General features: G+C 45.1%; 1 protein-coding gene across 2 annotated transcripts in view; it reads right to left on the bottom strand.

Annotated features, from left to right (window-relative positions):
* Positions 1–500: 500 nt before the first annotated feature.
* Positions 501–14,289, bottom strand: part of LOC149362470 (uncharacterized) — a 47,811-nt gene continuing 34,022 nt past the window's right edge. For both annotated transcript variants that reach the window (XM_089573068.1, XM_089573069.1), the window contains exons 2-5: positions 14,113–14,225; positions 2,603–2,704; positions 2,064–2,242; positions 501–1,840 (exon numbers count right to left, since the gene is read on the bottom strand). In XM_089573068.1, the coding sequence (XP_089429194.1) occupies positions 1,712–1,840; positions 2,064–2,242; positions 2,603–2,704; positions 14,113–14,225 (523 nt within the window). In that variant the 3' untranslated portion in view covers positions 501–1,711. The remainder of the gene's footprint in view (positions 1,841–2,063; positions 2,243–2,602; positions 2,705–14,112; positions 14,226–14,289) is intronic.

Genomic DNA, 14,289 nt, shown 5'->3' with positions numbered 1-14,289 from the left:
TTTCACAGGATTCGACACGATGCCATTTTGTGAGAACTGCAGGCACTACAGGTAGGCTAAAATACCTGCAACTACGTTTGCGCCTTTCTCTCTGGACGCACTGCCTCCCTGCACATAGCTGAGCTGAGCACACCACCTTATACACTCGGTGAGCTCGGAACCCCTCCAGGCGCGGTCCTCTCCCCCTTCTCTTTAATATTGCTCTCATCTCCCTAGCTCATAAACTCGCTCCCATCCCACATTTAAGGCATACCTTGTACGCTGATGATATTACCGCATGGACCACTCATGGATCTGATGGAGAAATTGAGGAAACTCTTCAATTAGCAGCTGACACCATCGCCGCTCACACATCTATTGGGCTCGAATGCTCCCCTTCTAAATCCGCGCTTCTCCTCATAAGACCAAAACCTGCCACTAACTCGCCCATTTAAATCGCTTTACAAGGAACCCCAATCCCCGTCACCCCCCCCCCCCCCCCCTCCGTATCCTTGGCCTTTACTTGCAGGATTCCGGATGCAACGGTCATACCCTTAAAACACTCAAGGCCTCCACGCAATCCGTGTTGCAACTTCTACGTCGCATATCCTCCCTGCACAAAGGTTTAGACGAAGCGGACAGCATAAAAGTAGTGCATGCTTTTACATTTAGCCGCTTTTTGTACACAACCCCATACCTTAAGCTGAACTGCATGGAAACAGAGCGAGTGAACGCCATGATTCGTCTAGCAACCAAAGCAGCCTTAAACCTACCTCGCAGCACTAGCACAGCCAAACTCCTTGAACTAGGCATGCATAACACCATTCAGGAACTAGTAGACGCGCACCTTCAGACATAGTATCTAAGACTTGCCGTGAACGCAACTGGCAGGCATATCCTCGCTTCCCTTTGCATCAACATTCCCGCTAATCAGACATCCCTTATAGCCATTCCTCGACACATTCATACCCCCCTCGTTGTGAAACCCCTTCCTCGGAACGTTCATCCCCAGTACCACATCCCTCGCCGCACTGCTCGCGCTAAGACCCTTCACAAGTATTGCGGACAAGCCCCGGATGCCATTTGGGTAGACGCCGCATGCACAACGCATGAAGCTGTAGCAGTTGGTTACAATCCAATCCTAGCACAGCCCCCCATACACCGCCTTCCCTCGGGCTCTATGCCTGAGGAGGCAGAGGAAACCGCCATCGCCCTAGCCCTTGTACATTCCAATGCAAACTACATCTTCAGCGACTCCAAAACGGCTCTGTTCAACTTCGCGAGAGGCAGAATTCACGCCCCTGCTTGGGAGTTGTTGAACACCCCCACCAAAAACTTGCTGCGGTGCTTCGGGGTGCCGGCGTCATGAACAAACACCACATGAATGTTCCGACGTAGAGTGGGACCGTGCGGTGGTCCAGGGACCCAAGGGGGGTCAACACACTTGCAATAATAAAGTGTTTCAGAAAAATACAGATACAGACTGACTAGACATCGTACATCTGCTACTTGCAGAATGTAAAAAGACACCATCGGAAATATGCAAAAGCAAACTGGCTAGAAAATATCACACACACCTGCATTTTGCAGAGGGTAAGAAGGCACTATAATAAAAAAACTATAATACATATCACACAAAACAAGGCACCATAATAAGAAAACTATACATATCACAAGGCTTAAAAAAACAGCCACTAACATAAAACATTCAATTTGATGGCTGCTGCTGCTGCTAGCTGTACAGCAGCAGCATGGACCAAATCGCCACCACAAGGTGCTCCTGGAGGCGCACCAACTCCGCCCTGGTGTCTCTCTCTGCCCTGGCCAGGTCTGTCACGGCGGCAGAAACCTCGCTGAGGTGCTGCACATGCAAGGTTCAGTTGCAAATTTGTGCTCCTAACAGACGTTCAAGGCTCGTTTTTCTTTCATGTTAAAAATGACCTACTAAAATATACCGGGCCATGTCCCACAAGAGGCGGCCATACAAAGGTTAAGCACAGGTTTGGAACCATGAATATAGCAACATTATGTTGCGTGCAGCTGCTTCTGATGTAAAGAATGTGGTGTATGATGTCAGCACGTACCTGCAGGAGGCGTGCCTGAAATTCGGCATCCTGCCTGTTGCGTGCCTCAGCGAGGTCCGCTATGCGGCGCGTTTGGAACAGGAGCTCGTTCACTGCAATGTCGTGCAGCCTCCTCCGCCGCAATGGGTGGCCTGGAAGTGTGGGCGGTGCGGGTGGCGCAGTGGGCTGCTGCTGGGTGCCTGTCGGAGGGAAAACAGACTTAATGTGCACTTGTCATACAATACTCAGCACGATGTGCTGCATATTGCAGCAAACTGTTTGCTGCAATGTGTGAGGGGAGCAGTAGCACTTGAAAACAGTTACACTCAGTGATACAACAAAGGCAGCATTGTTTCAGTGTACTCAATGTGCACATCACCCTCAGCACAGCTCCAGTTGTGAGGGGGAAAAACCACAACGTGCCAATGCCATACGTGAAGGAAACTTTTGTGGACATCATAAAACAACTGTGACTGTATGATGCTCCTGCAAATGCTACTCATTTGAAGCACCTTACAAACAGGGTAATGTGGAGCCTGCATACTGGCAGGTCAACGTACTCGCTGTGTCAGCACGCTGCTGCTGTTCCTGCTGCTCCTCCTCTTCATCGCTCTCCAGCACCTCCTCGCTTTCCGCCACCCAAGACGATTCGGTGGTGTCACCTGTATGAGTGTGTTGTGTTGGGTTTATTGGCGCATAAGCAGCTGAGGCTATCATGCGCCAAGAACAAGGTATGGAAAGATTGGCTTGAGCAGAGTGTGAAAACAAAGTTGATAAAAACGGTGGTGTAAAGGGCCTAAAAGTTATTTTTATTACCTGGCTGAATAAATGCAAACTTTTTAGAAATGGCTGTTTGCAGAAGCTTTTAAAAGTTGGTTAACCTCCGTGGACATGCTTGGCTTGCCAAGGATCTTGAGGCCCCCAACTACTCAGATAAAAAACCTCAGCCTCCTTCTCAGGACTGAGAAAGTGGCTGAGGTGTATCGTTCTAAGTAGAGAAGCACAGGGTCAGAACATTACAGGTTTTGAAGAGCACCGGCTTCCCTTAAAAAGCTAAAAACATCAAGTATACTAACGAGTGCATATTCAGCTAAAATCAACGCTGGATGAAATGGGATATGTTCTTTGTAAAAGGTAGTAAAATGTTTTTTTCTTAGTGATTCGAGTTTTGTGCATGATAGTAGTAAGTGGTTTATGGTAAGTTCATGTCCGCATTGCTCGCAAACAGGTTTGTCTTTCTTTGTTAGCAGGAAGTTGTGTGTGAGATGTGTGTGTCCTATACGGAGACGGCATAAAATAACTTCGATGAATCGTTTTTGGTGTGAGCATGATTTCCATTCGTCTAGAATGGGTTTTACTAAATGTAGCTTATTATTTCTTTCGATATTCCATTGCGACTGCCATTTATTTCTTAATTTGCACTGCACCAACTTCATACCATCTTTGTAGGGAATGTACACTTTCTTTATTTCTTTGTTTCGAGCTTTTCCAGCACATTCATCTGCTTTCTCATTTCCAGCGATTCCAATGTGGCTGGGAACCCAGCAAAATTTTATGTCTTGTCCCTGTATTGTGGCGCTTGTTATGTTATGTATGATATCCCCGATTAGTGGTGTGACTGCATTGCTATGGTGAAGTGAGGTTAGTATGCTCAGAGAATCAGTGTAAATGATACTGTTCTGAATGTTCTCATTTATTATTTTTTCTACAGCCACCAAGACTGCGTAACACTCGGCGGTGAAAATGGATGTACACCCAGGTAGCCGTACTATTTTTTCCCAATTATTCTGAACTACAGCACTTCCCACGTAGTGCGCCGATTTTGATCCATCGGTATAAAATGCTTCGTATTCTCCGTATTTTTCGTTGAGTGCTAAATATTCTTGTAATATCTGTTCATGTGGTGTATGTTTTTTCCGAAATTGTGTTAATGTGAAGTCGCACACAGATGGTAGGCAGTACCAAGGCGGGAGTGGATCAGGTTTGCGGGCAATATTAGGTAATATGTTCATTATGTCTAGTTCTTGGCATTTCTCTTCAAAGCGGAGAAGAAGTGGTCTGATAGCTAGAGGTTTGTTGGTAAATATTGTTCGAGATGGACACTTTGTAACGAGTGGGTAACAGATGTGTTCAGGCTGGGAACGGATCTTTAAGATGTATGAGCATGTGAGCATTGTTCGTCTGTCTGCAAGTGGTGGTTCATTGGTTTCTACGTAAAGGCTTTTGATGGGTGATGTCCTGTAAGCACCAGTTGAAAGATGCAAACCCATATTGTGCACAGGGTCCAGTCGCTTCAAGTACGACGGCCTTGCTGATCCATACACTATGCAGCCATAATCTAAAACGGAACGTACTACAGAGCGATAAATCTGTAGAAGGCATACCCGATCAGAACCCCAGTGTTTGCGTGAAAGGACTTTAAGTATGTTCAGTGATAGCGACGCTTTCTTCTTTAGTGCGTTTATGTGAGGCAGGAAAGTAAGCTTTTTATCGAAGGTGATGCCTAGAAATTTGTGTTTTTTTAAAGGCAGTTTGGTTTGGTTTAGGTGTAATGTGGGATCTGTGTGCAAGCCTCGTTTGAGTGAAAAAAGTAAGGCTACTGTTTTCTGTGGTGAGAACTGGAAACCATTCTTGTCTGCCCATGTTGCCAGTTTGTTGATTGTAAGTTGTACTTGTCTTTCACATGTAGATATATTGGAAGACGTGCACGCTATCTGAAGATCGTCGACATAGACTGAATATGTTATGGACCTTGGTATAATTTTGTTAAGAGAATTCATTTTTACAATAAAAAGAGTTGTGCTTAAAATACACCCTTGAGGCACTCCATTTTCCTGAATAAAATTCCTTGAAAGGGTTGAGCCTAGACGAACATTAAATGAACGGTTAGTCAAAAAGTCTTTAATTGAGTTCAGTATTCTGCCACGGATGCCAAGCTCAGCTAAGTCCTGGAGGATCCCGAACCTCCAGGTAGTATCATATGCTTTTTCTAAATCAAAAAAGACGCTAAGACAGTGTTGCTTGTGTATAAAAGCTTCTCTGACAGTATTTTCAAGGCGGACTAGGTGGTCTGTAGTGCAGCATCCCTTTTTAAATCCACACTGATGGATATCAAGAAGTTCACCAGATTGAAGAACAAAGGTTAGTCTTATATTTAGGACACTTTCGAAGGATTTGGCAAGGCAACTAGTCAGGGCTATGGGTCTATAACTGCTAGGAGAAGTTGGGGGTTTACTAGGCTTAAGAAGCGGTACAATAATAGCTTTCTTCCAGGCTTCCGGTATTTTCCCAGACATGAATATTGTGTTAAAGAATTTTAAAAGTGCGTCCACGGCTGGCTCGGAAAGATGCGCAAGCATTTCATAGTGTATTTCGTCGGGTCCTGGAGCAGTTTTTTTGCCGGCAGATAGTACTTTATTGATTTCTTGGAGGGTAATCCCTTATAAAAATTTCTATAGAAAGTCCATAGACTGTCTATAGACTTTAGTCTATGAAGTCCATAGACTGTCTATAGACAAATCCTTTAGACTGGTCTATAGACAGTCTATAGATTTATGGCCATACACTTTTAGTAGACTTTTGTCTATAGACAGTCTATAGACAAATGTCTACTGAAAGTCTATAGGTCTATAGGAAGTCTATAGACACATGTCTATAGACAGTCTATAGACGATCTATAGACTTATGGTCATACATTTCCTATCGAGTTGTCTATAGACCGTCTATAGACATTCCATAGGTGTGTGGCCTGGCAGTGCTATAGACCATTGTCTATAGACAGTCTATAGACCTCTGTCTACTAAACTATTAGTAGACCATTATCTATAAACTGCCTATAGACAGTCTACAACCGTTGAAAAAAGTCACCAGACAGAGTTCACAAATGACACAATCAATATACTTACAAATTTAGTTTTATTTCCAAGCTATCCAGGCTGGGAATATGCAATACATGGACCATAAGAATGCACCACAATAACATAAATGTTGAAAGTAACAGTCCGGCTAGTTTCCTCAGAAGCATTCTTGCGGCCTGTTGTCTGCAGTCAATCATCCGGGCATGTTCACCTGTACAGCACAAAGGAAAAAAATAACAGAGGAACTGAAAAAAAAAATTCCCATTCCATCTCTACACATGTGCTTTACAATGCAAGGCATATCCTGGCTATGCCATTCTAGAAAGGCAATCTTGATCTTTTGGTTTGGTTTTATGGGGTTCAAAGACCCAAGGCGACAGGCTGCGTGAAAGGCTGCGGAATAGTTTCAGCCAACTGTGCAGAGTACACAGGCCTTTAGCATTTTGCCTCTATTAAAATGCGACCGCCTAAGCCGGAATCGAACCTGCATCTTTCAGGTCGCCAGACGAACATGATAGCCACTGAGCTATCACGCCGGCACAATAATTTCAGTAAATACACGACAGATTATAAGTGTCTTCATAAAACATTGTAACAAAGACCCATAATCCCTGGAGCACTCTACTCTGAATCCAGTACTGATACTGATTTCTGTATGGCAATAAATCCTTTTACATTATTTGTAACAGAAGACTTCGAACAATTGTGCCACATATCTGCATTGACTCGCAAGGAGTTGTTAAGAATGCCACCTCCATAAAATACAGATTCAGTGCACCTTACACAGGGATCCAAAAAGGAGAATATTGCAGCGTTTATTCTTATAACCGCTATAGAAGAAGCACTTCAAAATACCCTGCGTGAAGCCTGGTATACCCGGCCAAATTTTTAACTGGCTCTGGTGTTGCATCGCTAAATGCACCTTGTAAAAAAGGTGCCTTTTAGCTACACTGCTGGCATATTCATGCTGTAATTTGGCGAGTGAAATGTCATTTCATGGTTCCTTTTTGTTCATATAATGTTTGAGTGCAGTACTTGCGTGATTAGATCAATGTTATCAGAAATATTCGTCTGCCACTACGAACAGCTGAAACAAGCGGCAGACGCAGCAATGAATCTGGTCCATACGCCCTCATCCTCTGGGTAAACTACCACTCCATTCATGGCGGACAAGTCGTTTACCCAGAGTAAGTGCAAATGCGCCACCAGAACCATTGCTGCGTATTCCGCTTGTTTCGGCTGTTCGTAGCAGCAGATGATGAACATTTCTGATAACTTTGATCGAAACACGCAAGTACTCCACTCAAACGCTATCTTAACAAAAAGAAACTATGAAATCCCATCTCACGTGTCACAACATGAAGATTCCAGCAGTGCAGCCAAAAGGCACCTTTTTTACAAGGTTCATTTATCGATGCAACACCAGAGCCAGTTAAAGATTTGGCCGGGTGTACGTAAGCCGATACACAAACGGGCACAAGCTATACAAAACCAGGCAGGCAGAAGCAACCAGTCCACCACAGATTTGCGCCTATAACTTGAAGCACAAAGATGGAACAGCATACTCATACATCTGCGCGCGATCTTAGAAACAAGCGGGTTGCAGCGCTTCCATGCCGCGCTCACAAAACTCATACAGCACACAGAGGCTGCAGCTGCGCCGTTTCAAAAGCAGTCGCGAGTTTGAGACAACAAATTACTGTCACGATAAAATACCGCCTGAAATTCACTTAGTTTTTCCTTCAAGTGCAGCCCCAACAGCGCAGTAAAGAGGAGTGTTTCTTGCATGGAGGTAGCCTAACCCAACGCTGCTAGAAAAATCAACGAAAGCATTGAACGTGCTCAAAGTAGGAAGTATTTAAATGAAACAATTAACGCCTTAAACAGGCGCAGCTATAATAACACGAGAGCTTAATTTAATTTTAGGCGCAAATAAGCGGCGAATTACATCGGCGCTTTCGTAACTTAGCAGTCTGAAATCAGAAACACATACTTTGCCTCTCGCGCGCAATGGTATTAGAGAAATCTGAGCACGCGTGAGCGGGATTCATGAACGAACCACTCGGAACGAAATGTAAGCCACCTCTTGTCGAGCCGACCTTTACCCAGCTTTCAAAATGAAGTGCCCGCAGGCCAGCGGGGGCGGCCAACGGCTCTGATGACAGACATGGAGGAATCCGTACGTGTGCAACGAAGCGGAGACGGGATGGAGCTCGTGGGTTCTTCGCGGTGTTTGAGCACGCCGGCCATTCGCGCCGGCAATGAATTTTATACCATCACACTATAAGCATTCCTCCAGCGCCGCTTGACTACAACTTTGACAAGCGTCTCGCGCTCCAGTCTGTAGCGTTACAAGACACCTTGCTGAAACGTCGGCGTCCACGACGCGCACCGAGCGAGCGTCCATACGTGGCAAGGAAATGCACACCTCAAAAAGAACCGCACTCCAAGGTCCAGACAGGCGATAACACAAAGATTAGAAAATAAACGTAATCCACCACATAACGAGACTGTATGTAAGTACTTTTTCGGAGGTGCAAAGTAAATTGAGCTCACACGGCGCTAACTAACGCACAGTTCCATTTCGGCCGTCATTCACAGGCTAAACGACATTTCTGGCCGCGCATCTACCTTGAAACACGAAAACTCTAGCAGACAGCTCGCGAGGAGCGGCTTATCATCAAGGGCATCGCACAGACTGCCTTTCCGCGCGTTAGTAAAGACAGCGACACAGAGATAAGCGGCATTAGTCGAGAACCCGATGGCTTCCGCCTTAGAAACGAAGATAGAACGTTTGTCACTGCGCACATAATCTGTTCTGCACACACAACTCTGCTTAGAGTGGTTTAGGAGACCAAATGAATAAAATATAAACGTATAGACTTACCGTAAGCGGATGATGAAGCTGGATTTTGAAGAAAACGTAAACCGCGAACAAAACGCCGACGCCACCGATGCAGCTACGCACAGGGTTGTTTGCAGCCCGAATGATTTTCCACCGTCTCGCGGTAAAACGGTAAAACGTGAAACAGAAACCCATTTCACGGTCGTATCTTTATCGCTCGCACTCTTGCCGTGTGCAGCTTGATCTGATATCCAAGACCGCAGAAGGCAACTGGTTTATAAGCGTAAATTCTTCGCATACCCTCTAAAAATCTTATTGTTTTCGTGAAAACCGAACCGAAATCTAACTGCTTGACCGTATACGCGCCGCATCTCCCACCGAATAGTATGTGGTACAATTCTCAAATAATAATTATAATGTTGCATAGCATAACGTCTTTCTTGCGTGTGTTCGTGTTTAGAAAACTGATATGCTCGACATCAGCGTGTCATCGGCTCCGAAGCAACAGGTGCAAGGGTAGGAACGAAAAAATACTGGCTTTGTGATTGTTGCGTCGGTGCACTTATTCACGTGAATACAACTGCAAAGGTATAAATGGGAGATGTTAATCGCACAGAGGACTATTCTGAGGTGTTTCTAAGGGATGGGCGCTTCCTTGAATTCTCACACCCGTTTTTCCCCCTTTATTTTCAGGACATTTTAAAGAGAAATGCAGAAGCGTTGATGAAATGTTTCTGATTTCAGCGCGTTGGACAGTAACGATCAAAAGATGGAATGGAATTGTGTCGAGCGATTACTCTAAGGGACAGCGTATTCATTGATGTAAAACAGTTTGCGGCGCCCTTACTTCAGGAACGGCTGCCTTTCCGCGGCTTACTTGTTAGCATTAAACATTTAATTGTATTGACAATATACGTCACGATATAACGAAAAGGAGCTTGTCAAGGCTCCTGAAAATATACAGGAGGGTGTTGTAATGTCCTCACGCAATACTTTTTTAATTTCCGTAATAGCGAAGGAGGTGGAGGACTCCCGACATAGTTGCGGTCACCAGATGCAGGTCCCCGCAGCATGCAGTGCAAAAAAAATTGACATTGTTCTATACTTAGTCGAAAGTCAGTGTATCGAACATTGTTAGATAAAATTAGGATTGTTATAGACTGGTCTATAGACAGCAGACTATCTATATTGTACAGCGCATAGACGAAAGGAAATTGAGGTAGTTGTGGACTGTAGTCTATAGAGAGTGTATAGACCGTCTATAGACGGAAGGAAATTGAAGCAGCTACAGACCGTAGTCTATAGAGAGTCTATAGACCGTCTACAGACGAAAGCAAATTGAGGCTATAGACCTTAGTCAATAGACAGTCTATAGACAATTTATAGACGGAAGAAAATTGAGCCAGCTATAGACTTTAGTCTATAGAACGTCTATAGACAAAAAGATATTGAGGCAACTATAGACCTTGGTCTATAGAGAGTCTATAGACCGTCTATAGACAAAAGGAAATTGTGGCAGCTATAGACCTTAGTCTATATCGAGTCTATAGACCGTCTATAGACGAAAGGAAATTTAAGCAATTATAGACTTTAGTCTATAGAGAGTCTATAGACAAAAGGAAATTGAGGCAGCTATAGACCTTAGTCTATATCGAGTCTATAGACCGTCTATAGACGAAAGGAAATTGAGACAGCTATAGACCTTCGTCTATAGACCGTCTATAGACAAAAGGAAATTGAGCCAGCTATAGACTTTAGTCTACAGAGTGTCTATAGACCGTCTATAGACGAAAGGAAATTGAGGTATTTATAGACTTATGTCTATAGAGAATCTATAGACCGTCTATAGACTAAAAGAAATTGAGGCTGCTATAGACTTTAGTCTATAGAGAGTCTATAGACAGTCTATAGACAAAAGGAAATTGAGACAGCTATAGACTTTAGTCTATAGATTTTCTATAGACTGTCTATAGACAAAAGTAAAGGTCTATAGGATGTCTATAGAGTCTATAAAAAGTCTATAGACCATTTTTATAAGGGATTAGTCAACTGTATTTTTCATTTGTGCCTCCACTTATTGGGAGCCTCTGTTTTTCAGCTGTGTTTTTGTATTTTAAAAAAGACTGTGTATAGTGAGATGAACTTGAAACTGCAGCGAAATGTTCCCCTAGTATGTCTGCCTGTTCCTCTATGCTTGTTTGTGTGCCGGGTGTTGTTAAAAAAGGAACTGTGAAGGGTGAAAAGTTTCCATTCAATTTGCGAACCTGCTACCACATTTTTTTAGATGGGATCTGACTGTTAATGGATGAAACATAACTCTGCCATGATGCTTTCTCGGCACCCCGACGGACGTACCGAGCTTTGGCTCTTGCCTTCTTAAAATTAACGAGATTTTCATGTGTCGGATACCGGCGAAATTTACCCCAAGCTCTGTTTTGTAGTTTTTTTGCTTCCTTGCACTCTTTTGTCCACCATATTTTATGATGTTGTTGCACCACTCCTGACGACTGTGGAATAGCTGTGAGTGCGGCAGTTATGATACAATTAGTGAACTTTTCATTTATCTGGTCGATGGGGAGATTATCTAAAAGTATATTTTCTAAATTTGCCTTTGCTCTAAAAAGTGACCAGTCGGCGAGGTGAAGCTTCCAGCGCCGTGGCCTTGTGGGGATTATTTCCGGTGGGGATGTTAAAGTGATTAGTACAGGGAGGTGATCGCTGCCATATGGGTTGTCAATGACATCCCATTTAAAATCATTAAAAACAGAAGGTGAGCTAAAAGACAAATCTAAAAAGGTCATTTTCCCCGAGGCAGGGGAGCAGTAGGTGGCTTTTCCTGTATTTAAAAGACATACATTATTTGTGAGGATAAAATCTTCGATTATTTGACCCCTAGAGTCACAGCGCTCGCTTCCCCAAAAAGGGGAGTGAGCGTTAAAATCCCCGACTACTAGATATGGTTCTGGAAGTTCATCACTGAGGCCTTGTAGATCGTGGACTGTTAGTGTGAGATGTGGAGGAATATATACAGAGCAGATTGTAATTGTTTTGTAGCTGACAATGCTGACTGCAACTGCCTCAAGTTTTGTTTTCAGTCTGATCTCTTGAGCAGGGACGCCGCTTTGTATGACAATCGCGACGCCTCCCGAGAGTCTATTTGCCTGCTCACGATCGCGTCTAAAAGTTTTATAATGCTTCAGGATGTTCATGTGTTGTGGACCTAGATTGGTTTCCTGGAGACATAAGGCTACGGGTGATATTGACCCTAAAATATTTTTTATGTCATCGTAATTTCTCAATATTCCTCGGCAGTTCCACTGAACTATAAAAGCCATGTTTATGTTTGGGGTATGAACGATTGGGGGTTTACTTATGTTCTGGGGCCGTTATGGTGGCCCTGCCTTTTTTCCGCTCAAGACAGCTGTTCCGCCGCTGCAAAGCGGGCGGATCGGGAGTTACCTCCATCACCTCACTGGAGGTGCTGGAAGACCGCGGGGAAGCCGCGGATGTGTTTGTGTCAGGCCTCCCCCGACGGGGGGAAGTCCTGCGGGATGTCGACCCATGGGCCGGCACTCCCTGGCTTGGAGTTGGCAGAGCAGCTTTCGCTGTCCTTGCCTGGGGCGTGGGTGGCCCTGCTACAGGCGCAGTAGAACTGGCCGCGGCAGGTGCCGGAGTGCTGTGTGGTGCTACGCCCCTGCGCACCACATCAGCGAAGTTTGGTTTCACTGTGAAGGAGAATGTGTTGTTAAGTGCAAAACGCCTTCTGGCTTCTTTGAATGAAATGTTTTCTTTGGTCTTAATGGTGATGATTTCTTTTTCCTTTTTCCAGGACGGACACGCCCTAGAGTATGCAGCGTGGTCTCCTTCACAATTAGCGCAGCGTAGAGCTGCGTCGCATTCCTCAGAATGGTGGTCCTTTGATGCGCATTTCGCGCAAGTTTTGCGGCCGCGGCAACTCTGTGATCCGTGGCCAAACCGTTGACAATTAAAGCACCTTCGGGGGTTAGGGATGTAGTGTCTTACATTTACTTTGAGGTATCCAACGTCGATGGTTTCGGGCAATGTGCATGTGTTAAAAGTCAGGACTAGGTGTTTGGTATCTATTTCTTTGTTGTCCTTGCGGATTTGGATGCGGTATACATCTATGACATTTTGATCTGAGAGTCCTTCCAGCATTTCTTTCTCTGTGAGATGTAGAAAATCATTTTCTGAGATGACGCCACGGACAGTGTTGAGTGATCGGTGTGCAGTGATGGAGACAGGTGTGTCCCCAATAGACACTATGTTACAGAGTTTGGTGGTTTGGACATTGTCTCGGAGTTCCAGTAATAAATCGCCACTGGTCATTTTTGATACTTTGTAGCCGGGGCCCAAAGCTTCTGTTAAGCATTTCGATACCATGAATGGAGAAAGAATTCTGGCCTGTTTATCTTGAACTTCACTGTGGATGACATGGAATTTGGCAAATGTTGCTTTCTTTTTCGAAAAAAAGTTCTCTGCTTCGTTCCGCACTCTTTTTACAGAGCGATCAAGTTTGGAAAGGGGGGGAGCCATAAAAAATTGATGTTTTTCGGTCATGGTGCCAGCCACCCACCATGGAGTCCAACAAGGGGACGCGACAGGAACTTGAAAGAAAGTCCTGCCCACGCCAGCTGTACACCTTAACTATAACCTAGTATGACTCAACACAGGGTAGTTGGTCACACACGGTTAACCCTCGCCGCCAGGAAAAAGAGGAAAAAACCAAGAAGGGAGGAGGATACAGGAGAGTTGTAAGAAGGGAGATAGGAAAGTGAAAGATGGAGAGGAGAACAGGAAAAGGCGACTGCCGATTTCCCCCGGTCGGGTCAGGCCGGAGGTGCCGTCTACAGGAAGCTGGGGCCAAAGTGGTGTGTTGCCTCCGCCGAGGGGCCTTAAAGGTCCAAACGCTCGGCATCGGCTCAACCACCAGGATCCCCTTTTCCCCGGACACGGCGATGCCACGCACAGCTAAGAGTGGATGCTCGGGTCCGTGGTGACGCATTGTTCACCATCATCCCCCTGCGGGGATGTCCCTGCGGATGCTCGGGTTAACCCCGTGGTTCACCTGTATGAAATCATTACACAAGACACAACTGCTCATTTGACAGTTTCAGCAAAGCATGAAAGGTACAGGAATAAAATGTGTGGTTAGTCAGTACCGAGGCACAATGAAGGCGAAAACGCACTACCAGAAAAAGGAAAGTAAAGAAGCTGAGGCTGCATTTGCAGCCTCTAGTTTATTTACTCCTACACTTCCCAAAGTTAGAAAAACACAGATGAGGTCATCAGCACTGTAGAGCAGCTATAACTTATACACATAAAATGGTTTGAGCAGCTGTTCACCTACCAGCGGCTGAATGGGCCCTGGTCTGCAGGCCGCTTGTGCCCGGCTCGCTGCCCACTGAAACTCTGGGGTGGGGGCGAGGTGGGCTGGGGGGGGCGTGGTTGGCTGGGCTGCTCCTGCAAGGAAACACAAGGCCACGTGTTCAAACATGAATGTCTCGAAGTTCGCCATACGGTTCTG

Source organism: Amblyomma mixtum, chromosome 2, assembly GCF_055824585.1.
Source record: "Amblyomma mixtum isolate Tamu chromosome 2, ASM5582458v1, whole genome shotgun sequence".
NCBI classification, from domain to species: domain Eukaryota; kingdom Metazoa; phylum Arthropoda; class Arachnida; order Ixodida; family Ixodidae; genus Amblyomma; species Amblyomma mixtum.
Note: the sequence above shows the minus strand (reverse complement) of the source record. Positions and strands in the feature narration are given on the sequence as shown.